We start from the raw sequence: 26,755 nt of genomic DNA, 5'->3' as shown, positions 1-26,755 counted from the left end.
AAGGTCAGGGCTGGAAGGATTGATCCCAGCATTCCACTTCCGTGCTGGTGCTCTTTCTGCATTCTCCCTAAGTAACCAAGAACTCCAGGAGGTTATGGCAGTGGGGGGGGGGTGTAGAGGGAGGAGGAAGAGGAGGAGGAGGAGGGCCAGCACCTTTCCTCCCCTACCCCTGCAGCCCCTGGCAGCTCACCTCCACAGGATGCTGAAAGGTTGTTTGGAGCCATGTCTTCTCTTTGAAACTACCCGTGGCTTCCTCCCCCAATTCAGAATTTCTTAATTTGAGATCCACAGACCCCTGAGATGTCCATTGGTAGATCTCAGGGGATTCTTGAACTTAGATGGGAAAAAAGTCCCTCTTTATTTCAATAGAATTGGTTTCCTTTGAAATCCATTATATATACATTTATTTATTTATTTATTTTTTGAGGCTGGGGTTAAGTAACTTGCCCAGGGTCACACAGCTAGGAAGTGTTAAGTGTCTGAGACCAGACTTGAACTTGGGTCCTCCTGAATTCAGGGCTGGTGCTCTATCCACTGGGCCACCGAGCAGCCCCAAAATCCATTATCTTTTGAGGTAGCCAGTAAGTGCAGTGGATAGAGCAGTAGCCTTCAAGTCAGGAGGACCAGTTTAAATCTGGTCTCAGATACTTCACACTTACTAGCTGTGTGACCCTGGGCAAGTCACTTCACCCCAACTGCCTCAGGTAAAAAACAACAAGAAGAAATCCATTACTTTTTAGTATGCATTTAAAGATGTGACTCTAGAAGGGTCCACAGGCACCCCGGATTCCTGATGTAACAAAGGTGAAGAACGTTTGCCCTCTGCCCATGAATCCTTGACCCTCCTTCAGGAAGCCTTCACTTGGCTTTCTTACCTCTCCTTAGCAAAGGGGCCGCTCCCTTCCCCAGATCACCTCCCTCTCCGGTCCTCCCACCTGCTCCCCAAGAACTCCCCTAGCACTTCATAGAAGAGAGCTTATTTTAAGCCTCATGACAGCCCCAAGGGGAGAGAGAGGGGATGAATCTCCCCATTTTACAGAGGATGGGACTGAGGAGCAAATGAAACAACTTCCCTACAGTCACCGAGGCACCTAGTGAGTGGCCAAGATGGGACCAGGGCAGAGGTCCTGGGCCCCGGCCCTCAGTCACGGCTCCCCACCCGGCCTGTCTCCCCTTCTGCCGAACATCTCCAGGAGCCTCGGAGTGATGCTGGGAGGCAGGGGCAGCCTCAGTCTGAAGAGCCCACTTGTCTGAAAATAGCTCCTTCCCAATGGCTCTCTGTAGAGGGATCGGGCAGAAAGTGCTTGGCCCTGGAGGGCAGAGCTGGGGATGGAGGAGGAGGAGGCACATTCTGACTTAGTATAAGGATGATCTTTGTGGATTGGAGCTGGGCAGTAGTGAGCTAGTCTGTCTCAGTGGGGAGTGAGTTCTCCATCACTGGAAGTGTTTAAGGAGAGTCTGGGTAACCACTGGGCAGGGAGGCCGTAGAGGTTCTTGTAGGATTAGACAAGATAAACTGAGATTCTTTCATTTAAACTGGAGTGAAAGGGCTACTGGATTTACAGTGAGACACAGATTTTGGGCAAGTCAGTGCTCCCTTCAGCCCCAAAAGAGGGGCTTCCACCCCTAAGTCTCTGATTCTAAGGCCCCCTTTGAGCCCTGACATTCTGTGTTCTAGGTAGGTCTCCTTTCAGCTCTAGAGCTGTGGAAGGCTTTAAATGTCAAGCGGAGAAATCTGTATTTTATCCTGGAGGCAAGTGGGAGCCACAGGAGCTTGTTGAGCTGGTGAGTGACCTAGAGAGAGCTTTAGGAAGGTTGGTATGGCAGCTGTGTGGAGGCTGGAGAAGAGTGGAGAGGGGAGGCAGGGATGACTCATCATCAGCATCAGATCCTTTCAGAGTGCTCACAGCAAGTCCCAGGACAGTAACAAGTGCTCCCTCATCGGAGCGATCATGCAGACAGGAACCCGCCTTTTCTTGGCGCTGTGCAAGGTGCTCCCTCGCTCATCCCAGTGTGTCTGTGGCTGCTCCATTTTCTGTCCGTCACTCATCCTGAGTGACTTTTGGGCATGTCAGTGAATCCCACAGACCACTGGGCCCAACTTCCTTAATTTACAGATAAGGAAACTGAGGCTCAGGGAGCTGCTCAAAGTCACAAAGCCATAGAATCTTAGGGTCACAGATTTAGAGCCAGATTTGTGATGTGTTTTGAGGGGCAGTTCTAGAGGCAGGAAGAAGTGAGTTCAAATATGACCTCGAACACTGTGTGACCCTGGGCAACCCACCTCATCCCTCGGTTTCCTCATCTGTAAAATGAGCTGGAGAAGGAAATGGAAATCCACTTCAGCATACTAGCTGTGTGACCTTGGATAAGTCACTTCACCCAGTTTGCCTCAGTTTCCTCATCTGTAAAATGACCTGGAAGGGAAAAAAAAAAAAAAAAAAACGCAAACCATGTCAGCATCTCTGCCAAGAAAACCCCAAATGGAACCGCTGTAATGATCGTAATGACAAACAATAACAAATCCAATTGTTCCTTTTAAGGAAATGAGGAAATTGAGGCTGAGAGAGATAACTGACCTGTGGTCACGTGGGTCACCCAAAGCTGAGCCTGGAACCCGGCCCCTTGACCCCAAAGCCAGCACTCTGACTTCTGAATCCCACCATTGCGCCCACCACGACCAAGATCCCTTGGCTTTTTGTGGCTCCCCGAGCCACCCACTGGCTATCCCTTCCTCTCTCGATGATGTGAATGACCTCTCTCTTTCCCCCGGCCTTACATTTCTCTAATGACCTTCATAATAAAAGTTTGTTAAAATACCCTGAATGAATGAATGAATCGGAAAAAAGGGGCGATGGAGAGGAGATGGAAGGGGCAAGTGAGGGGAGCCAACAGTGCCAGAGCATCTTCCTTTACCCAAGAGATGGGGACCAGAATTGGGGGTTCCTTGGCATGGGGGTGCCCTCTCCCCACAGGGTCAGCACCTCCTCTGCCCCTTGAGTTACCCAGAGAGCCCAGAGTGGGAGTGCATTGCTCGGTTTTCCACAGGATGTGTCAGAGAGCAAGTTAGAACCCCTGCTGACTCCAGGAGCAGGCCGGTGTCGCTCTAGCCCCCCAATACCCATCACCTGTTCTTATGAAGCGCCCACTGTGGGAGAGCAGAAAGAGTAAAGACAAGGACATCCTTGCCCTCGAGGAGCTTGCATCCTTCTGGGCTGCGGGACTGAGCTTACAGCATGGGTCCTGAGAGGTTAAGGGTTAGGAGGGTGGGAGGGTGCATGTTGAGTCTGGGAACAGTGAGTGGTCATGGGGTGCTTTGACTTAACTGCTGCATGCACCAGGGAGAATGAGGATCACGGATTTGGAGCCAGAAGAGCCGGCTCAGAGACTGTGAGGTGACTTGTCCAACGTCACACAGGCGGTAGATGGCAGGCCAGTAGTGAACCAGCTCCTCCGACTCCAAAGCTCCTGCTCTTTCCACTGTGCTGGGGTGGAAAGCTTCATCAGTGAAAGATACCGCTTTGTCCCAGAGGTAATAGGGAGCCATGGAAAGTTGTTGGCCAGGGCAGTAGCGTGGCCAGTCATGCTTCCGACCAACCCTAATCTGAATCTGCCATTGTCAATCTGAGCAGGAAACAGGACAGGACACCTTAGAACAGGGACTGAGGAGGCGAATCATCTTCCTCGTTCCCAGCCCATAGAACGGGGGCAGAACCAAGAAGATTGACTCCAATCCCTTATGGAAGACATAGGTGGAAAAATGAAGGGGGCCACTCAGACCCTGGGATCTGATGGAGGCAAACATGAAGAAAGCTTTCCTAGGGTTTGGGCGTGCAGGCACAGAGAGAGGCACTGGGGCTATGGAAGAGACAGGCATGGATAGAGAGTAATGTAGTAGAGTGCCCTTAAAGTCGGGAGACTTTAATTCAAATTCTTTCTGTGACTTGAAGAAATGATGCCCCTCTCTAACCCTCGGTTTCCTCGTCTATAAAATAGGAATGAATCAACAAATATTTATTAAGTGCTTATCATGTGCTAGGAAGGGTGCAAAGTACCAGGGATATAAAAAGAGGCAAAAGATAGTCCTGTCCTCAAGGAGCTTACACTTTAATGGGAAGACGTTTGGCACCTTTCTCTCAGGGCTATTCTGAAGAAGAGATGTGATAATGCATGGGAAGGTACCTTACAGCTGCTGAAGGGGGCAGCTGGGTGGCGCAGTGGATAGAGCACCAGCCCTGAAGTCAGGAGGACCCGAGTTCAAATCTGGTCTCAGACACTTAACACTTCCTGGCTGTGTGACCCTGGGCAAGTCACTTAACCCCAGCTGCCTCAGGGGAAAAAAGCTGCTGAAGGATACATAAAAGGGAATTGATATTTTATATTATTCCATATAATTGCCTTCAAAGCATTTACAATATAGTTGTGAAGACTAGATGCTCATGTATGAAAATGTTTATAATTTGGCAGCTTGCAATACAAGGATGTCTATACTAAATACCAAATGACCCTTACTCTGTTCTGCCACTGTGGAAATCTAGCAAGTCGCTTTAGCCTCTGACACTCAGTTTCCTCACCTATAAAAATGAAGGGGTTGTAGTAGGTTCATTTTACTTCCAGTGTTCTAATATTCATTCTAGATTACACGGTTCCACCCAGATCTTTCATTCTTATTCTAAAATCCTCCTCAGCACTGACACACTTTGACCTAGAATCCCTCCAAACTCTAAATTCTGTGTTCTAAGGTTTCTCCAAGCTCTGGATTCTGTGTTCTAGAGTCCCTCCAACTTCTAAAATTCTAGAGTCCCTCCAAGCTCTCTCTAAACTCTAACATTCTATATTTTAAAGTTTCTCCCAGCCCTGGATTCTGTGTTCTAGAGTCCCTCTAAGCCTTGACATTCTAGGATCCCTCCAAATTCTGACATTCTATGTTCTAATGTTTTTCCAAGTTCCCAGTTCTCTATTTTCAAGTCCTTCCAAACTCTGACATTCTGTGTTCTAAAATTTCTCCAAGCTCTAAGTTCTTTGTTCTAAGTCCCTCTAAGCTTTGACATTCTTTGTACTCTCCAAGCTCTAATAATCTAGGTTCTAAGATCTTTCCAAACTCTGACATTCTAAGGTCCCTCCAAGCTCTGATATTCTAAGTTCTAAGGTCTCTCCAAGCTCTAATATTCTAGGTTTTTCCCAAACTTTGACATTCTTTGTATTAAGTTCTGCACTAAATTCTGATAAACTCTGACTTTCTTTCCCAGTTCTGACATTCCGTGTTCTAGGGTCCCTCCCGGATCCCATGTTCTGTATTTGAGAATCCCTTTGGACTCCTGGACTCTAGACTTCTACAAAATTCAGAGGCCTGAGGAGAGGTCACAATGGACAAGGAGGGGCTCTTTCAAGAAGATGGCATTGCTCTAGGCCCTGAAGATGAGGAGACATTAGAAAGGGAGAGAGGAAGGGCAGACAGGAATCCTTCTCTGCTTACCCAGACTCATTCTTCTCAGGGCCCTGAGCTCGTGGGGGGGGGGAGGGAGGAAAGAACAGAAGAGCCCAGATTCCAGGATGTGCCGGGGGCCAGTGTCTGTCCCCAATTCCTTTGTGCATTTCCCAGCCTATGGGATGTGTTCCCAGCAGAGATTCTGCAGCTGGCACAGAAGGCCCGGCCTCCGCCTCCTCGCCTCATTTGCGTGGAGGCCTTTTTTTGGGGAGAGTTTTGAGTGGAGGAGGCTTTGTTGATGGCTTTTTGGAGGGGGAGGTTAGGAAAGGTGAGGGAAGAGGAGAAGGGAGGGCTCTGGGCCTGGTCTGTTCCACAGGAATGGAAAACCCCAGGGAAGAGCTTCTGGGGCCTTCTCCTCCTCGAGGGCTGGAACCCCTTACCCCAGAAGGGAAATTGTAGGATTTCCCCAGCCTCGGAAAATGAGCAAACCCCCAAGGAGCTTCTGTCCTCCTCTGGAAGAGTCTTCCTTAGAAGGAAAGTTACTCTTGGAATAGCCATATGCATAGCCCAGAATCTCCTGCCACAAGCACAAAGTAGGTGCTTGCTGTGTAGTGTCCCAAGCTGGGCTTGTGGGGCCTAGGTAGTCCATGTTACCCAGGGTCACTTTCATTCTCTGCCCTCAGTTTCCTCATTTGTTAAATAAGGATATGAAATTAGGTAATCTCTGATGTCTTTTCCAGCTTAGAAATTCTTTGTTTTAAAGCCTACCCTCTCTGACATCCTCTGTTCTAAGCTCCCTCCCAGCTCTGACATCCCCTGTTCTAAGCCCGCTCCCAGCCCTGACATCCCCTGTTCTAAGCTCCCTCCCAGTCTGACATCCCCTGTTCTAAGCTCCCTCCCAGCTCTGACATCCCCTGTTCTAGGCTCCCTCCCAGCTCTGACATCCTCTGTTCTAAGCTCCCTCCCAGCCCTGACATCCCCTGTTCTAAGCTCGCTCCCAGCCGTGACACCCCCTGTTCTAAGCTCCCTCCTAGCTCTGACATCCCCTGTTCTAAGCTCGCTCCCAGCCCTGACACCCCCTGTTCTAAGCTCGCTCCTGGCCCTGACACCCCCTGTTCTAAGGGCCCCCCAGCTCTGGTTTTCTAGGATTGTTCCTATTCATTTTCACAGATGAAGCAGTCCCTGTCCCTAACCCTCCCCCTGAACCCCAGGCTTGCAGCACAGTAGGTGGGTAAGACAAGTACTCCTGTGAATGGATCTGGGAGTAGGTAGGAATAGCATCCTGCAGAAGGGGGAGTTCTGGGTTGTGCAGGTGCCCAAAGCCCCTCCCCCCCAGCTACTTCAGTGTGATTCTTGGGCCTCACTCTCTTCAGCCTGGCAGCGGTTTCCCATCTGCTTCAGGCTGGGCTCCCACAGGCAGAGTGGTCCTAAGCCTGGACTTGAGAGAAGCTCAGGAGGGAGGAGACAGGCCTGGATGGGGATTTTAGGGACGCGGGTTCTAGTCCCGAGGCTACCACTGACTTGCTTCACGTCTTTGAGATTTGCCATAGAGGGAGGTGGAATCTCTGGATTCTTTGGCTTCATGACTCTTCTAAGAGTGAGGACAGGTGGGCCATGGGCCGGTCTTGGGGGCTCAGTCAGGATCTGTGTTGGGGGCAGGGGACTGAGAGAGTAAACTAGGTCCAACAGAGTCCCTCGGGCTGAGCTTCCTGGCGCGTCAGTGTGGAGCATCGTGGGAATGGAAGATGGGAGGGAAACCCCTCCTGAAGCCCATCTCCACCCCATCTAGCCAGAGAGGTTCCTTGGGTGTGAGCACCATGATGGGGAGGAACGGCGCGGCTTTTTAGTTGAATTCTGGCTTCTCCCCATGGGTCCCCAGAGAACGGGCTGTAATTCTTCCATTTGTGAAACACAGGGAGGAGATTCTCAATGGGGATCTCCCCAGCTCTGAACCCCCAAATTCCCCCCAAATGACTGTCTTTCTTCTTCTTAGCTCTCCGGTAGTCCTTAGCTTGAACTTCTCTGCATTTTGTCAATTCTAACTGACATGAGCTGTTCCATACCTCCTCCTATTACTAGGCTGGAAAGATGATGAGTTATCTCTTGGACGTGTTGAGTTGGAGAAGCCTCTGGGATATCCAGTTGGAAATACCCATGAGGCATTGGTGGTGCAGGCCTGGAGCTCAGGAGTGACGCTCTGGCCGAGCCTTGGCCATAGAGATGAGATTCATGTCCTCCATATCTGAGGGAACTCCATCTTTCCCCCTCCCAAACTCCCATTTATCTGGGCTCCCTTAGTTCTGCTGAGGGAACCGCCATCTTCCGGGACGTCCACATTCACAAGCTCAGCATCAGGATGACCACCTGGTCACGCCAGATCTCATCAACCGTGCATCCTTCCTTCCACTGCTACCACAACCTCCCTAGCTCAGACCTTCCTTCCTTCTCTCCTGGAATACTCCATTAACCTCCCCATTGCCTTTCCTGCCTCTGTCTCTTCCCTCCCCAGCCTCCTCTGCTTTGAACATCTGCCAATTTAATTTTCCCAAGCGAATCTGACTGTGTCACTTCAACCGCTCAGAGAGCCCTTCTGGTTGGTTTTCAAGCCTTCTGCAATCTGGCTTCGGCTCTAGCCCTTCAAGTTTATCATCCATGACTCCTTTCTTGGGATTTTCACTGGACCCAAATGGGCCTGCTTACTGCCCTGTGGGGGATTGGGCATCTTTTCTCTCCACGCCTTTGGAAAGGCTCTCCCCCAAATCTGAATGCCCATTCCTTCTCCCCTAGGAATCCACTACTTTCCTTCCAAGCTCAACTCCAAGGCCATCTCCTTTTGGAAGTCCATTCTGATCTACCTGCTCGCAGAAATGATTTTGTATTTATATCGTCTATATTTAATTATTCTACATCAATGATACATATTTGACATATAATAATGTTCATTACATATTATATATTGAATATTTCTTTTTTTTAAACAATTACAAAGAATAGGAATGATTTTATTAAGGACATGCCATACCAGAATTACCATATTTCATATATATATTTTACTTTATTATTTTATTTTTTATTTTTATTATAGCTTTTTATTTACAAAACCCATGCATGGATAATTTTTCAACAATGACCCTTGCAAAACCTTCTATTCCAAAATTTCCCCTCCTTCCCTCCATCCCCTCCCCTAGATGTATTCCAATACATGTTAAAATATATGTTAAATCCAATTCTATATTGAATATTTCTATACATTTCCCCCTGAGAGAATTTAATATTTTTCAAGGCACAGACTGCTTTATATGTGTTTTCTCTCTGTAACCCTAGCTCCTTGCATATTCCAACGCTCTTGATAAAAGCCTATTTATTGAAAGGACTACATCTATTCCTGCTCCCTGGTAGCTAGATGGGCCAGCTAGTTGGATAGACTTTTGACTTGGAGGCAGGAAGAGGTGCCTTTGGAATAGTCTTGTCTTTGGGCTAGTCCTGGAATCTCTCTCAGACTCAGCTTCCTCATCTGTAAAATGGGAGTAATTATCTTAGGATTATTGTGAGCATCAATCTGTAAAATGGGGATAATTGTCAGGATTGTTGTGAGGACCAAATGAGAGAAAGTGCTTTATAAACTTTAGAACATCATATAAATTCTATATCATCATCATCATCATCATCATCATCATCATCATCATCATCATCATCAATCACTACTACTACAGTGCCTGGAAATAGCAAACAATACTATGGAAATGAGCATCCTAAAGACCATCTAGCCCAAGTTTTTCCTTTTAGAGATGGGCAGAAGAACATTTGGAGGAGCCCTGATTCCTTGGGGTAGCTCCTCTCCTGGGCTGAGGCTGACCCCCTGGCATGATCCTGGTGTCCGGCAGGCTGACGGCGACTTCAGTCCCTGCACACTATGAAGTGCCCCCACACTGGAAGATGTCGCCCCTCTTCCTTTGGTTCCGCTCGCCTTCCTCCCCTTCCTCTTGGCTGGTTGCCGGCTGATCCCAGCTGAGGTGCTGGTTAACAGGAGCAGGTGGTTTTTCCCTTTCCTAGAAGCAAGCGCTTTCCCACAGAGCTTTGAAGCCTTCCCCCGACTCCCAGATCTTCGGAATTAAATGGAATCTCTCCCTAGTGATGTGTTACAGAGAGAAGCCAGGGCTAGGAATCGGGAGCCCTGGGTTTCCGCCCTGGCTGGGCTGCTAACTTAGTAGCCTCAGTTTTTCTCTCTCTGTAAATAAGGGACTGGAATTAGAGGCCTTCTCTTCATCCTTCCTTTCCTCCTTTTGTAGATCTTGGCGTCTGGGTCCCTTCCCAGCTCTTGCATTCTGTTTTTCTAATGGTGGAATTTCAGGCACAGTGACAGCAGAGAGGAGCTTCTTGGGAGGGGGCGGGCTCTGGAAAAAGGGTTTATTCTGCCTGTTCTGCCAGTCACCACTTTCCTCAGCTCCTCAGATAATCCTGAGGTTTGAGCCCACACCCTTCCCCCTCACCCCAGTTCTCCTGCCCTCTGTGCCAAGGGTTCCTGGAGCAGGGGGATGATGGCAGAGGCCTGTCAGGAGGAGGGCCCGCCATGTTTCTCCGTGCTGTAACTAGGGGCGGGTGGCGAGGGCATCAGAGCCAGGAGGGGCTGAGGGAAGGGGGGCAGGGAGACTGTGGGGAGAGTTTCTCCCAGGGAAGCTGGCACCCCTTGAGCTGTTGATCTCTAAATTACAGCGCTGCCTCTTAAGCCTGGACGCCGGCAGCAGCCGCACCGTTGCTGTGGCAACTGAGTTGTCCCGAACCGGGGAAGTGTATAAACACTGCTACAGATACACAATTAGATCAACAAGAAGAATAGAACAGAAAATAGAAACTCCCAGCCTCCCATAATTCTGGGCCAAAATGTTACCGGGAGCCGTTGCCCAGCCTCCTCCTCCCTGTCCCCCCGACCCCGCCGGTAGCAGACTCCAGGGACGGAGAGGTCCTTCGGCCTTCCGGACACTCAGGATGGAAGGAGTGGCACGGGGACGAGACCCGGGGAGAGAGGCTGGCCGGCTGGGCTTCTGCTTACATGGCTGGGTGGCCACACCACGATGCTTCAGTGCTGCTTCCCAGCACTGGTGTCCCCATGCCCATCACTGTCACCTTGTCACGGTCACTGCGGTGCTTTTGTCACCATCATCCCCTGTTCTGACGGTCATCACTCCATCCCCATGCCCATCGCTGTCACCTTTTCATGGTCACCGCCATCATCCCGTCCCCACAGTCATCACTGCTACTGCCACTGGCAGAACCAGCCTTCCCATGACCACTCACCATCATGACATTGTTCCCATGATTCTGTCACTCCATCTCTGTCACCATGATCACCATGCCCCCATCCCTGTAACTGTCACCACCTTTGCCATTCTCAGCATGACCACCATGTCTCCATGACTGCTTTCCCCATTGTTACACCCACCATCACTCCTCCTTCCTGGGCTGTTTGATCCCTTGTGGAAGGGGATTCAGAGTCCTAAGGGACTTCAGAGGGATGCATCTATTTCCCTCATGCCAGCGGCATGAACCCTTTGCCCGACTATTCTAATTAACCACTGTTCCTTTAACCTCTTCTTGGAGACTCCAGCTCATTGTCCGCATTTGGAACATCTTTCATTGTGGGGAAGTCCTTCACACTGACCCGTAGTCTGTCTCTGTGAGGTCCTCCTGTTAGTCTTGTGGGGACCTTCTCAGACAGAGCAGAACATAGCCGAGCACTGCTTTGGCTCCCACCTAGAACCTTAGTCTAATCACATGGCACTTGGGACAAGAGCCGGGTTCTGTTGTGGGTACCGACGTTTGCCAGCTGGGTGGGAGAGTCACAAAAAGTTGGAGCTACCTTAGGATCTCCCCATTTCCCTGTGTCACAAAAGCAGCAAATTCAGGCTTGGGCAGAAGGAAGAACTTACCCTGGACCACAGAGATAGGCTCCAAACCCAGACCCCTGACTCCTCATCTGGGGCTTCCTTCCACTCTACATGTCACTTCTCCCTCAGAGCCTCCATTTCCTCATCTATGAAATGGGGAGAAAACTGCTGGGTTGCTAATGTACCTCATGGGGCTTTGCTTCAGAAAGCAATTTGGAAACATCAAATCCCTAGAGAAATAGGAGCTATTTTTAACCAGTGAGATAATGCACATTCACGTTCTTTCCAAATACCACAGTATTACCCACAAGCAAGGGATTTATAAACATCACGATCATTTTATCATAATTCGGTTTGATATCCCTCAGCAAGCACTTATTAAATACCTACTTCTATGGGCTTGCTGGTCTCCTGAGGATGCAAATACAAGGGCAAGATAGCCGCGCCCTGCAGAAACCCATGTCGGACTGAATGTCTCTCAGGGGGGTGACATTTTGGGAACCAACCTATGTTTTCATCCATGTTGAGTACTTCCAGTGAGGAAGCGCCCTTCCCCACTGCTCTGTCACCTAACCTACAATGTAGAGTCAAAGCAGAGGCGCTTTGGCAGAGCAGTGATGGGAGTCTTGGGCCTAGAGCTGGGAAAATCTGGATTAAAATCTGGCCTCAGACACCTATTAGCTGTGAGACTCTGAGCAACTCACTTAACTGCCTCAGTTTCCTCAGTTATAAAATGAGGATAATAATGATCGCTTTCTGTTGTGAGGATCAAACAAGATAATATTCGTTTCTTTTCTTTCTTTCTTTCTTTCTTTCTTTCTTTCTTTCTTTCTTTCTTTCTTTCTTTCTTTCTTTCTTTCTTTCTTTCTTTCTTTCTTTCTTTCTTTCTTTCTTTCTTTCTTTCTTTCTTTCTTTCTTTCTTTCTTTCTTTTTTTTTTTTTGAGGCTGGGGTTAAGTGACTTGCCCAGGGTCACACAGCTAGGAAGTGTTAAGTGTCTGAGATCAGATTTGAACTCTGGTCCTCCTGAATTCAGGGCTGGTGTCTATCCACTGTGCCACCCAGCTGCCCCAAACAAGATAATATTCGTAAAATTTCTCAGCATGGTGCTATATTATATATTTATTATTATAGGGTTTCCCAGAGCATTGAGAGATTATGTGACTTGCTCAGGATCACACAGCTAGGATATATTCAAAGCTAGACTTGAACCCCGTCTCCCTGCCTCTAAGGCTAACTCTGTTTACTACACTAGGGGATATTTTATCCAGATGATTACTGTTCACAATTTTCCTTAAAAAAGTTTTTTTTGAAAATGTTTTATTATATATTTGTTAAATTATTAAATTATATTAATTTTTCAATGGTATAAAGTTTTTTCAATTATAAGTAAAGATAGTTTTCCACATTCATTTTTATTATAGAGTTTCCTAGAGCTTTGAGAGGTTATGTGAGTTGCTCAGGATCCCACAGCTAGGATATATCCAAAACTACTCTTGAAGCCATCTTCCTGCCTCTGAGGCTGACTCAGTTTACTACATTAGAGGATATTTACCTCCCAGCAGATGATTACTGTTCACATTTTCCTTTTTAAAATGTATTTATGTAATTTATTTATTATATACTTTACACTAAACATTATATATTACATATATAATGAAATTATATATTAAATAATATACTTATATACTAATTATTATACTGATTATTACATACTTTATACTAAATATTATATATTATATATATAATAAAATTATAAATTAAATAATATATTTGTTATATACTGATTACTACACTGATTCTGATTACTAGAATATATCCAAAAACTAGACTTGAACTTATCTTTCTGCCTCTGAAGCTGACTCTATTTACTAGGGGATATTTACTGGCTGAAGAGCAGCGTCTGGGCCCACGTCTTGGGCCAAGCCATCTTGGCAGCAGATGATTATTATTCACATTTTCCTTTTTTAAAATTAAAAATTTTTTTTAAAGTTTATTATATATTTACTGAATTATTAAATTTTCAATGGCAATACATTTTCCCAAATATATGTAAATATTGTTTTCCACATTCATTTTTCTTCTAGGGTCTCCCATTATGTGACTTACTCAGGATCCCACAGCTAGGATATATCTGAAGCTAGACTTTGACCCCCATCTTCCTACTCTGAGGCTGACTCTGTTTACTACACTAGGGAATATTTACCTCCTAGCAGATGATTATTGTTCACATTTTCCTTTTTAAAATTTTTTAAAAAATTATTTATTTAAATTTATTATATATTTATGATTATTGTCCACATTTTCCTTTTTTAAATTAAAATTTTTAAAAAAGTTTACTTATTATATATTTACTGAATTATTAAATTTTCAACGGCATTACATTTTCCCATTTATATGTAAAGTATATGTAAATATATGTATTTCCCTCCTAGCAGATAATTATTGTTCACATTTTCCTTTTAAAATTTATTTATTTAAATTTATTATATATTTACTGAATTATTAAATTTTCAATGGCATCCACTTTCCCAGATATATGTAAATATATGTATTTACCTCCTAGCAGGTAATTATTGTTCACATTTTCCTTTTTAAAATTTTTTAAAAATTCTATTTATTTATATGTAATTTATTTATTACATATTAATTCAATGATTACATTTCATTACATTTTTCAATGACATTACATTTTCCCAAATATAAGTAAAGATCGTTTTCCACGTTCATTTTTGTTATAGGGTCCCCTATAATGTGACTTGCTCAGGGTCCCACAGCTAGGATATGTCCAAAGCTGGACCCCGTCATCACATTTTCCTTTTTTTTTTAATTTTAAAAATATATTACATTTGTTGATTGATATAATGCATTTATATTTCTTACATTTTCTTACATTTCCCATCCCCCCAATCCCCGCAAAGCCAGCCCCCCAGATCCGTTTTGCTCTCCTCCTGCGCGGGATTCTCGGTTATCCGCCAGGATTCTCGGTTATCCTCTCCCCCCCATGTCCCCTAACGTCCGCCGCTGTGTCTCCCTCCAGGTCCAGCGTCATCCCGGGCGGTGAGGACGGCCACTGGAGCTCTGCCCGGGGCGGGATGAACGGACACAGCCGGAACGGGCAGGCCCACGCCCCCCGGCGGAAACGCCGCAACCGCTTCGTGAAGAAGAATGGCCAGTGCAACGTCTACTTCGCCAACCTCAGCAACAAGTCTCAGCGGTACATGGCGGACATCTTCACCACGTGCGTGGACACCCGCTGGCGGTACATGCTCATGATCTTCTCGGCCGCCTTCCTGGTCTCGTGGCTCTTCTTCGGCCTGCTCTTCTGGTGCATCGCCTTCTTCCACGGGGACCTGGAGCCGGGGCCGGGGCCGGCGGGCGGGCCGGCGGGCGCGGGCCCCGGGGGAGGCGGGAGCCCCCCGCCCGCGGCCGCCAAGCCCTGCATCATGCACGTGAACGGCTTCCTGGGGGCCTTCCTGTTCTCGGTGGAGACGCAGACCACCATCGGCTACGGCTTCCGCTGCGTGACGGAGGAGTGCCCGCTGGCCGTCATGGCCGTGGTGGTGCAGTCCATCGTGGGCTGCGTCATCGACTCCTTCATGATCGGGACCATCATGGCCAAGATGGCGCGGCCCAAGAAGCGGGCGCAGACGCTGCTCTTCAGCCACCACGCCGTGATCTCGGTGCGGGACGGCAAGCTGTGCCTCATGTGGCGGGTGGGCAACCTGCGCAAGAGCCACATCGTGGAGGCGCACGTGCGCGCCCAGCTCATCAAGCCCTACATGACGGAGGAGGGCGAGTACCTGCCGCTGGACCAGCGCGACCTCAACGTGGGCTACGACATCGGGCTGGACCGCATCTTCCTGGTGTCGCCCATCATCATCGTCCACGAGATCGACGAGGAGAGCCCGCTCTACGGCATGGGCAAGGAGGAGCTGGAGTCGGAGGACTTTGAGATCGTGGTCATCCTGGAGGGCATGGTGGAGGCCACGGCCATGACCACCCAGGCGCGCAGCTCCTACCTGGCCAGCGAGATCCTCTGGGGCCACCGCTTCGAGCCCGTGGTCTTCGAGGAGAAGAGCCACTACAAGGTGGACTACTCGCGCTTCCACAAGACCTACGAGGTGGCCGGCACCCCGTGCTGCTCGGCCCGGGAGCTGCAGGAGAGCAAGATCACGGTCCTCCCCGCGCCGCCGCCCCCGCCCAGTGCCTTCTGCTACGAGAACGAGCTGGCACTCATGAGCCAGGAGGAGGACGAACTGGAGGAGGACGTGGCCGGCCTGGGGCTGGAGGGCGGCTCCAAGGACGACGGCGGCGGCATCATCCGCATGCTGGACTTCGGGAGCCACCTGGATCTGGAGAGGATGCAGGCCACCTTGCCCCTGGACAACATCTCCTACCGCCGCGAGTCAGCCATCTGACCGCTCGTCCTCCCGCCCGGCCCCCGCCCCTCCCACCGCCCCACTCCCTGATCCTCGTGGGAAATTCCCCCTTTCTAGACAGGAGAAGGACCAGCAGATCATGAGCATCCCCTCCCTCGTGTCCCTGGGACAAGCGCCCCCCCCCCCCCCAGGACAGAACCCACCCAGACCCTCGGGAGCCCCTCTGGTGGCTCATGAGTACGTGAGCAGAGGTCTGTCCGCCATTTCCTCTCACTTTGATGCCCGGAATTAGACTCTGGCGACAGGGAAGCCCCCCTCCCTGAGGTCTGCCGTGCCAACGCCATCCACCCCGGGGGTCTTACCGTCAGACTCCACCTGGTGACCCAGAACCGCACAACGTGGCACCCTCCCCCTTCCAGGCAGGCCCCGTTGCCCTGGAGAACTTTGGGAAGGCCCCTGGGACAAAGGGAAGGTGGGGGGCTCCCCTCAGGCCAGGGCTTGCATGTTTGTGACCTGTCACACGTCCTTTTGTAAATATATACATTATATATATAAAGACAAGAGAGATCCAACCCAGATTCTTCGATTTCCCGGGGCAGGAGGTGGAGGTGAAGCAGGGCCCCTCCTCTTCTCCCCCACGGACTGGCTCTGAGGGCTCCTCGGCCCTTAGGCTATCTCAGAATGAGGGGCGCAGACCCAGGAAGTCCCCCGGGTCAGCCAGCGCCACTCCCTTCACATGCCGGCCCCACCTTTGCTGGTTCCCCGACCTCCTGCCCCCACCTTAGGCCCAGCCTTCCTACCCTTCCAACACACAACTGTACAATGGGATTTTTAATTATTTTTAATAAAGTTTCCAATCCTCTTGGAGCCACATGGACCAAAAGGGAGGGGAGAAAGAGACCTAGAGTATGAGGAGCATGTCTACCGTCCTCCTGGGAGTTGGTTTGTTGGGAACTGGGGGGGGGGGGGGAGGAAGAAGGTAGAGGCAGGAGGGGTCAATAGGATGCAATAATAACTCTTGTGTAGGAGGAGCAGGGTTGGTGGAGGGGGCACTGAAGACAGAAAGAAAAGACGTGGGTCTGCTTATTAATTGTGGAACCTTAGAGAAGCCACTTCCTGGCTCTGTGACTCAGTTTCTTATAGTTGAAGAATCAGAAGGGTCTTTGGAGATCACCTCTTCCAGCCCTTGCCTGGGCAGGTTTAACAAACTGACTTCTGCTGAAAGACCCCCGATGATGGGGAGCTCAAGTGATAATCACCTGAGGATTTGGGGCAGCTCCAATCCAGAGGAAGGTTTTCTTACTGCAAACTTCATTGTCTTTGCAATGTCTGCCCATTGCTTCTAGTTTGGCCTCCCCGGGGCCAAGCACAAGTCTGAGCCTTCTCCCATAAGGCAGCCTACCAAGTGCTTCAAGGCAATCTGGACTCTTGTGAGCCTCCCTTGCTCCCAGCTCATCATCCCCATTCCTTAAATAACAGGATCTCCAAGTCCTCCCCTGTCCTGATTGCCCCCCTCAGGACATTACAACCTGATGTCCAGACGTGTGCCCATCTGGAAAGCAAGGGCCTTGCTTGGAGCTCCCTTCCAGCTTTGTCCAGTCCCGAGGTCCTGTAGTTTCTAGCATGGACAAAATGCTCTCACGTTTGGAAAGGACTTTGCGTTTGCCTGGTATCTGTATCAGGCCCATAAATTCCCTTTTCTCTCTCATCCCTTTTGATCTCAACGAGATGCTAGGAAATAGCATTTTGGGAACTCACAGTTCCCATAGCCCTTGGAGCTAGGTACCTCCACTATACAGATGAGGTAACTGGCTCTGGGAGAGGGGAAATGACCCACCCCCTGGAGGACCAGAAAGGAACTTGGAGGATCAGAGACTTAGATTTGGAAGGGACCTCAAAGGCCCCTCTTTTTATAGATGAAGAAACTGAGTCACAGAAAGGGAAAGGGCTCACCCAAAGCCAAAATCCCAAAATGGAAACATCCTCGACCACAAGAAGGTTATATTTTATCTACCTGACTTCCTATAGCCAGAGTAATTGCAGGTGGGGAGTGGGGAGGCGCTAGACTTAGATTTGGAAGGAACCTCAAAGCCCCCTCTTTTTATAGATGAAGAAACTGAGTCACAGAAAGGGAAGGGGCTCATCCAAAGCCCAAATCCACAAATGGAAACATCCTTGACCACAAGAAGGTCACCTATCTACATGTCTTCCTATAGCCAGAGTAATTGCAGGTGGGGAGTAGGGAGGGAGGGGGATAAAGAAGGGATTCATGAAGAAGGCAGTACATGAACTCATAAGGAAGTTAGGGAGGCAGAGGGGAGAGGAAGAGCATTCTAGAGTGGGGGACCATCTGTGCAAAGGCAGGCTAGGGGATACACATCTCTTCAGTTATTTAACATATGGACAGAGCACTTTCTCATGGCAACCTCTGGGAAGTTCTGGGATTCCCAAGGATTTAGGAAGCTCCAGTCCCATAGAAATCTGTGTCTTTTCTGTGGAAGACAGCCCAGAAAACAGAGGCAGCCTGTGAAGGAGAAACTGGAGGTGGAGAGACAAATGAAATTGTTCCAGCAACCCAGGTGAGAGGGGTTTGAGCCAAGGGAGTGGAGAAAAGGAGGTGAGATGTTTTGCCATTGATTGAATATAAGGGAGTAGAGAGTTAAGGAAGATGTGAATCTGGATGGTGGTGGAGATGGAGAGATGGAGGAAGGAACGAGGTCTGGTTTGCAAATGTTGAGTTGCCCACAGGATGGGAAATGCCTGGTGGCTGACAGGAGGTATGGACCAGAGCTCTGGTCAGGGAGGGGCATTTTCGTTTGTGGAATTGTGGGATATTTTAGGGACAAGTGATACCTGAACCCACAGCAGGAGATCAAATCACCAACTGACTGATCTTAATGGAGAGACTCGGACACCCATTTTACAGATGAAGTCACTGAGAAGGGAAAGGACTGCTCTGAAACAAAGCGAGGCCAAAGGCAGGCAGGGGGCTGAGCATGAGCAGCAGCAGAAATAACTGCACTCCAAAGGGAAAGAGAACAAAGGCTGTTTGGAGCATGGAAAAGTCACTTCTGGGAGAGAAAGGGGGAGGGGAAACAAGGTAGGCTTTCTGGAGGAGGAAGGATTTCAGTAGGTGGCAAAAAAGAGAAGGGAATAAGAGGAATTGGTGTGGGCGTGGGGATCCGGTCAGGCAGGCAGGACTCAGTATTGATATGGCAACAGGGATGAGTGAGCAGATTAGCAGGCTGCCAACCTGGAGGTGGAGATCAGGACCTTGGTAGGACTGGAGGCAGATGGGTAAGTTCTGAAAGGGATGGGAAAGGTATGAAGCATGGGGAAGGCCTGGACATATTAGAATAGTTTTGGTCCCTCAAGCTTACATGTGACACCCCCTCCCAGCTCTGGCATCCCCTGTTCTAAGCTCCCTCCCAGCTCTGACATCCCCTGTTCTAAGCTCCCTCCCAGCTCTGGCATCCCCTGTTCTAAGCTCCCTCTCAGCTCTGACATCCCCTGTTCTAAGCTCCCTTCCAGCTCTGACATCCCCTGTTCTAAGCTCCCTCCCAGCTCTGGCATCCCCTGTTCTAAGCTCCCTCTCAGCTCTGACATCCCCTGTTCTGGGCTCCCTCCCACTGTGACCTTCCTTATTCTAAGCTCCCTCTGGCTCTGATATCCAATTTTCTAAGCTCCCTCCCAGCTATAACATTCCTTAATCTAAGTCCCTAGAGATGTGGGTTGGCAATGTTGGCTGAACTAAACTGCCTTCTAAGTATTTGAAGAGCCATATTCTCTGTCCCAGAGACCAGAATTTGGAGCAACATGGTGGTGAGGGGATGGGGCAGGGAGGGAGTGACCACAGATTTAGGGTGGATGTCAGGAAAAACTTCCCTAAAAATGAAAGTTGTCCTTATGCAAAAAGCCTTTTTATGGTCGAGAGTGAGCTCTCTGTTATTGGAGATATTCAAAAGAAAGTCTGTCAGGGGGCTATAGGATGGCTTCTTGGGGACACCTGGGTTAGAAGAGCTCACCTCTGAGGTTTCCTTCCTCCTAGAGGATTTTGGGAGCTCAGGCCTTTAGCCCTTAGCAGATGAGATCCCGAAGAAATCCCATTTTTAATGAAAAAACACTTTAGAGAAATTATGAAATAAGAAATAATCCCAATTCCTATTTAAGTAGTCCCTCCGATCCAGGTCAGGTATCTAATATTTCCATCACAGCTTTCTCCACAAGCACTGCTGCTAAACATCAACAATAAGAACAAGGATCATTTTAAAGGCAGCAACATCTCTACAGCCATTTTAGGTTTGGAAAAGCACAATCTGGGCCTTCCAATAACCCTGGGTGTTGGATTTTTGTTTTAAAAAAAAGTGCCTCATTATTATAAATGCGTTTATTTTCCAATACATCCTCCCTCCTCTCCCATGGAGTCATCTCTTATAAGAAATCAGGGGGAGGGGATAAGAAAAAATAGCTCCAAATTGGCAGGGCTTGCCAGTGCACCCATAGCCTTCCCCTTCTGCAATGGGGGAAGGGGAGGAGGTTCATTATTTTTTACCTTTTCTACAGGGCCAGATTTGGCCATTGTAATTATGCAGTGTTTTTTTGAGATCTGGAATTCTGCCTCTAAGACCCCAAAACCAGACTTCTAGAGCTACAAACTCCCTCTTCCCCCTCTGTTCTTCCCCGACCCCCAAGGGTTCCACCTAGGAATGGTTCAATTGGGGCAAAAACTGCTCCTCTAGCTCTGTAAGCTAGAAACTCTGAGATCATTCTGCCCATTTTTCAGAGGGGAGGGAGCTCACCCAAGGCCCCACACAGCTAGGAAGTGTCAGAGCAAGGCCTCCAGCTCTGTCCCCAGCTGTCTTCCCATCTCCATTTAATCTGCCTCTTTCCAACTGCTGACACAGCCAGGTGATTCTTTGCTGCATGCTGAGGCTGGGTGGGCGGCCGGGTGGGCGGCTCATTTCTGCAGCTGGGAAGGGGAGTCAGCCATACCGGGAGCCAGCAGAATCAGGAGCTTGGAAACTACAATCAATGGCGTCTATTAAATGCAGTGACATTCCCCCCCTAATGTCCATCTGCCCAGGGACCATGCTGGGGGGTCAAAGAAGCAAGGTACCAGCCAGCCAGCCAGCCAACAATCTTATTAGGCACTTATTAGGCACCAACCCTCTGTGTGCCAAGAGACAGTGAGCCAGGAAAACAAAAACATGTTGGGGATCAAAGAAGCAAGGTACCAGCCAGCCAGCCAACAATCAGTCCATAAGCACTTATTAGGCACCTACCCTCTGTGTGCCAAGAGCTAGTGGGCTAGAAAAGCAAAAACATGCTGGGGGCCAAAGAAGCAAGGTACCAACCAGCCAACAATCAGTTCACAAGCACTTATTAAGCACCTACCCCCTGTGTGCCAAGTGCTGTGCTAGATGATGGGCTAAAAAAGCAAAAAAAATTAAATAGCTAAAATACAAGGGGAGAGATAATAGGCTGACATAGACACTTTGGGAATGTATACAAGAGAACAATAAGGTTGTTTTAGGAGGGAGCAGGAGGTGGAGCCTGAGCTGAGTTCTGAAGAAAATGAGAGATTCTAAAAGGCACAGGGGGAGAAGGAGTGTGTTCCAGGTAGCGGGGACCAGCCGGGGTACAAGCATGGAGATGGGAGATGAGGGGTCATGTGTGAGGTACAGCAAAAATGTCACTTGAGCCGGATCAGCTCGTAAAGGAAGGGAAGTAAAGGACAAAAAGCTGGAGAGGTGGCTGAAACCAGACTGGGAAGAGCTTTAAATGCTAGATTGGAAAATTTCTTTATTTTTATCCTTGAAACAGTAAAGAATCACTAGATTTTATTGAGGAAGGGAGTCATAGGATCACACCTTGTGGAAAGAAAATGAGAGACAGTGTAGGCTAGTGGATAGAGCTTGGTGTTGGAGCGGATGGATTCCACATCTGACATTTACTAGCTATGGGATCTTTTAGGTCTGTTTCCTTATCTATAACATGGGGGAAAGGGCAGCTACTTAGCACAGTGATGGAACACCAGCTCTGAAATCAGGAGGACCTGAGTTCAGACCCAACACTCACTAGTTACCTTTGCAAATCATTTAACCCTAACTGCCTTGCAAAAAATAAATACTAAGTTGTTGACTGAGGAGGTTGGACTCCATCGGCCTCTACAGACCTTTCAAGTCTTAAATCTGCTACCCTAGATAATCTATTGACCCTGTGAAAATGTAAGGCAGGAAAGTGCCTGGCCCAGAATTGTCTGGACAGAGGGAAAAGCATGGCAAGGATGAAATGGCTGCTGATACCAGTCTAGAGGAATCTCAGGGACCAATGAGCTCCCTGAGAGGGGGATGAGACATTCATTCCCCAGTAATCTAAGAGGAATGGAAACTCTTGTACATATTGAACACACACGGTTATACACACATGCATGTACACACATGTGTACACATGTGCAAGCATAAAAACAATACTTTATAAGTGTATTGTGTGTTTATACATGTATACAAAGCATACTTTATATATGTTCATGTGTTCGAATACATAGATGTGTGTGTATAATATGTACACATCTGAACAACACTTTCCAATATGTATTTGCATGTCTGTGTTTGTCTGGGTGGAGCAGAGGAATTATATGGGCCAAGACCAACTAATCCCTGCCTAATGAGCTCTATGAAGATATCCTCCTTCAGTCCTCGCCTTGCCTTCTTTGAGCTGAACAATCCCAGTAGCTCCTTCAGCCCTGTCTCTTACAAGGTGGTCTCTGGTTCCCTCATCTTCCTCTTCTTTCTCTGAGCACCCTCCCATAGTCCAGATCTTTCCTAGAACTCCAGACAGATATGGCCTCAATGAGGTGAGGGACAGCGGGTCCATCATCTCCCCTCACCATGTCTTTGTTAAGATAGGCAATGGTTTCATGGGATTTAACTAGAAAGAGATGGGCTAGTTCAGAAACAGCACACACAGGGCACAATCCAGTGCTGATCAAACCAGACTAAAATGTATTTGGGAATTGTTTCCCAGAATAAATAAAAATATAATAGAAGATAGATAATGTTAATATGTGGTTAGTTCAGAAACAGTACACACAGGACACTGTCCAGTACTGATTGAACCAGACGAAAACATATTTGGGAATGGTTTTCCAGAATAAATAAGAATACAATAGAAGATAGATAATGTTAGCACACACAGGACACTGTCCAGTGCTTATTGAATCACTAAAATGAATTTGGGAATTGTTTCTCAGAATAAATAAGAATAAAATAGAATATAGATAATGTTAATATGTGGTTAGTTCAGAAATAGCACATACAGGGCACTGTCCAGTGCTGATTGAACCACTAAGATGTATTTGGGAATCATTTCACAGAATAAATAAGAATACAATAGAAGATAGATAATGCTAATATGTGGTTAGTTCAGAAACAGTACACACAGGGCACTGTCCAGTGCTGATTGGACCACTAAAATGTATTTGGGAATTGTTTCCCAGAATAAATAAAAATACAATAGAAAGTAGATAATGTTAATATGTGGTTAGTTCAGAAACAGCACACACAGGGCACTGTCCACTGCTGATTGGACCACTAAAATGTATTTGGGAATTGTTTCCCAGAATAAATAAAAATACAATAGAAAGTAGATAATGTTAATATGTGGTTAGTTCAGAAATAGCACACACAGGGCACTGTCCAGTGCTGATTGAACCAGACTAAAATTTATTTGGGAATCATTTCACGGAATAAATAAAAATACAATAGAAGATAGATAATGTTAATATGTGGTTTTCTAAGTCAATTTGCAATCACAGGCATCCTTAGTTTTAGTTTGGTGGTCCCTATTTCTATTTGTTAGACACCCCTCATCCAGTTCACTGTCTCAATTGACAAAAGTGGAACTGAGGACTCTGAGAAAGGGGACTTGACCTGTCATATCTATAGTAAATCAGAGTCAGGATCTGAACACAGGACATAGCCTCATAGACATATAGCTGGAAGGGACCTCAGAATATATTTAGTCCATTTTTCTCATTCTACAGATAAAGAAACTGGAGGCCACAGTTGTCATTATCAAAAGTAGAAATTAAGTCCAGATTCCTGCATCACTCACTAGGTACTACTGCCCCATCCCTATTGGTGCAGAACACATTGGTTCATGGCATGGAATCTCACTAGAATAGTGCTTGCTAAATAGCCTAGACAGAGACTGTCCCAGGCCCTCTGGGGCTTCTTGCTCCATCCCTGAGAACACGGCCATTAAGTGCCACGGAGAGGTAGTGAGCTCTCCATCACCGGATGGACTTCCTGCATGGGAATGCTACTTGGCCAAAATAAGTGCAGAGCAGTCAACGTGACCTTTGAGATGCCTTCTAGTCCAGAGTCCCTGGGGCTCTTTGAGGGCAGAGCTGGATGAGAAAATAGCAAACAAGACCTACAGCAGGGGGGACTGCAGGGACAGATTAATGAGGGGAGGAAATGAAAGGAACCAATCTCCGGGTTGCCTTGGCTCTGTGACAATCACTGAGAGGAAGGACAGGGACAGTTTCGCCCTGCCGTGTTTGCAAGGTGGGAACTCACCAGGGGAACGGAGCTATTTCTGGGTACATCCAAGGAGGCGGCAGGAGAGGAGAGGGAGGAGGGAAGGATGGGGGTGGGGGATGCCCATCCATTAGACCCGGCAAGGGATACAGGGAGGGACAAAGTCCTATCAGGTTTTGAGCAATGGATTGTGTCAGGAAACTAGTCCAATGTTACTCACTTAATATGATTCTAGACCAGATGGCTTTGGAGGGGAAAGTGAGGCAGGAAACCTTGCACAGCCCTCCCTCACAAATCCATTTCTCTTGCACATTGCGGCATCTTGCCCCTGATGTCTCGATCCTCTTCGAGAACGAAGGACAAAAACCAACAACAGCATCAGTAACAAGAACAACAACAGACTCAGAGCCGGAAGGGATGGTGAAGGCAGTTGAATCTCCTCATTTCACAGATGAGGAAACTGAAGTCCAAGTAGGAGACATGACTTAGAATTTCATGGATCCATAGATGGAAGGGACTCCAGAGATCAAGGAGTGCAGAAGAATCAGCTTGCCCATGGTTCCTTGGGCGTCCAGGTGGTCCCAACAAGCAAAGTGAGGATTTGAACTCAGGGGCTCTTACCCCAAAGTCAGGGCCTTTAAGGTTTCTTACAATTCTGAATCCAGAATTGCTCAACCCTCTCTGTGTGACTGAGTAAATCCTCTCCCATGAGAGGCAGCATGGTGTGTGTGGGGGGAGGGACCTGGATTTAAAAGGGCCATAGATTATCAAGCCCTGAATGATCGTCTCCATTTTACAGATGAGGAAAAGGAAGCTCAATTTGTTTTAATCTGACAAGCCTTGGACCGAAAGACGGGGAGACCAAAAATCCCAAACAAATCTTGATTTTTAGGAGTTAACATTCTTTCTCCAAATGCACCTGCAAAAGGAATGTGAAATACTGGACCTTGCATACCATTTTGTCCATTTTACAGATGGGGAAACTGAGGTCCAGAGAGGAAAAATTTTTTGTTCTAGGCCACCTAATTTAAAGGGTTAGTTTCAGTGCACTGGAACTCAGGGCTGTATCCTTTTCTCCAAGAACATTGCAGCCTGACTGTGACTGCAGCTCCGCCTAGAGTCCTCCTTGGGCACTGCAGCCCTTCCAGCTGTTCTGGGATCTGAAATGAAAGAAGCCATAGAATGTAGTCCTAGAATAGAGACTATTTAGTCCTATCCTGTCATTTTACAGATGAGCAAACTGAGGCCTAAAGGATCTAAGTGATTCTCCATAGGTGTTTTCTTCTCCTTGCCCAGGTTGAGATGAGATATTTGTAAAATAGCACACAGTAGGTGCTCTATAAATGCTTATTCCCTTACATAGCTGGTAAGGTATAGAGATAGCACCCAGATCTTCTTTCTTACACTCTGTCATCTAATTGCCTCATTATATTACAGATGGGGAAACTGAGGTTCAATCAAGGGAAAATGACTTGTCCACAGTCCTATCACCAGCACTGGAGGTGCAAGGCTCAATTCCTGTGGCTGGAAATCTCCCAGCTCTGTCATATACATATACATATACACATATGTTATGTGACCTCAGATAGATGATCATCCTATAGGTGGATGGATGGATAGATGGATGAATGAATGGATGGATAGGTGCATGGATGGATGGGTAGGTGGATGGATGGATGGATAAATAGATGGATGGTGGATAGATAGGACCTATGACTTCCTAGGTTTTTTCTCCTCTGAAATGGGAGAAATCCTTTATTTTTTTAAATTTAATTTTTAATTTTAATTTTTAAATTTATAACTATTTTTTGACAGTATATATGCATGAGTAATTTTTTATAACATTATCCCTTGTATTCATTTTTCCAAATTTTCCCCTCCCTCCCTCTACTCCCTCCCCTAGATGACAGGCAATCCCATACATTTTACATGTGTGACAGTATAACCTAGATACAATACATGTGTGTAAATCCAATTTTCTTGTTGCACGTTAAGTATTGGATTCCAAAGGCATAAGTAACCTGGGTAGATAGACAGTAGTGCTAACAATTTACATTCACTTCCCAGTGTTCCTTCTCTGGGTGTAGTTGTTTCTGTCCACCATTGATCAACTGGAAGTAAGTTGGATCTTCTTTATGTTGAAGATTTCCACTTCCATCAGAATACATCTTCATACAACATTGTTGTTGAAGTGTACAGCGATCTTCTGGTTCTATTCATTTCACTCAGCATTCTGAATTCATCCTGCTGGTCATTTTTTTTACAGAGCAATAATATTCCATAACTTTCATATACCCAACCATTCTCCAATTGATGGACATCCATTCATCTTCCAGTTTCTAGCCACTACAAAAAGGGCTGCCAGAAACATTTTGGCACATACAGGTCCCTTTCTGCTCTTTAGTATTTCTTTGGGATATAATCCCAATAGCAGCACAGCTGGATCAAAGGGTATGCACAGTTTGATAACTTTTTTGGCATAGTTCCAAATTGCTCTCCAGAATGGCTGGATTCTTTCA

At 47.4% G+C, this 26,755-nt stretch overlaps 1 protein-coding gene across 1 annotated transcript in view; it reads left to right on the top strand.

The window, feature by feature from the left end:
• Positions 1-16,513, top strand: part of KCNJ4 (potassium inwardly rectifying channel subfamily J member 4) — a 33,334-nt gene extending 16,821 nt beyond the window's left edge. The window contains exon 2 of the mRNA XM_074268110.1: positions 14,352-16,513. Coding sequence (XP_074124211.1) covers positions 14,407-15,732 — 1,326 coding nt within the window. The 5' untranslated portion in view covers positions 14,352-14,406 and the 3' untranslated portion in view covers positions 15,733-16,513. The remainder of the gene's footprint in view (positions 1-14,351) is intronic.
• Positions 16,514-26,755: the final 10,242 nt, after the last annotated feature.

This window comes from Sminthopsis crassicaudata, chromosome 5 (genome assembly GCF_048593235.1).
Source record: "Sminthopsis crassicaudata isolate SCR6 chromosome 5, ASM4859323v1, whole genome shotgun sequence".
NCBI classification, from domain to species: domain Eukaryota; kingdom Metazoa; phylum Chordata; class Mammalia; order Dasyuromorphia; family Dasyuridae; genus Sminthopsis; species Sminthopsis crassicaudata.
Note: the sequence above shows the minus strand (reverse complement) of the source record. Positions and strands in the feature narration are given on the sequence as shown.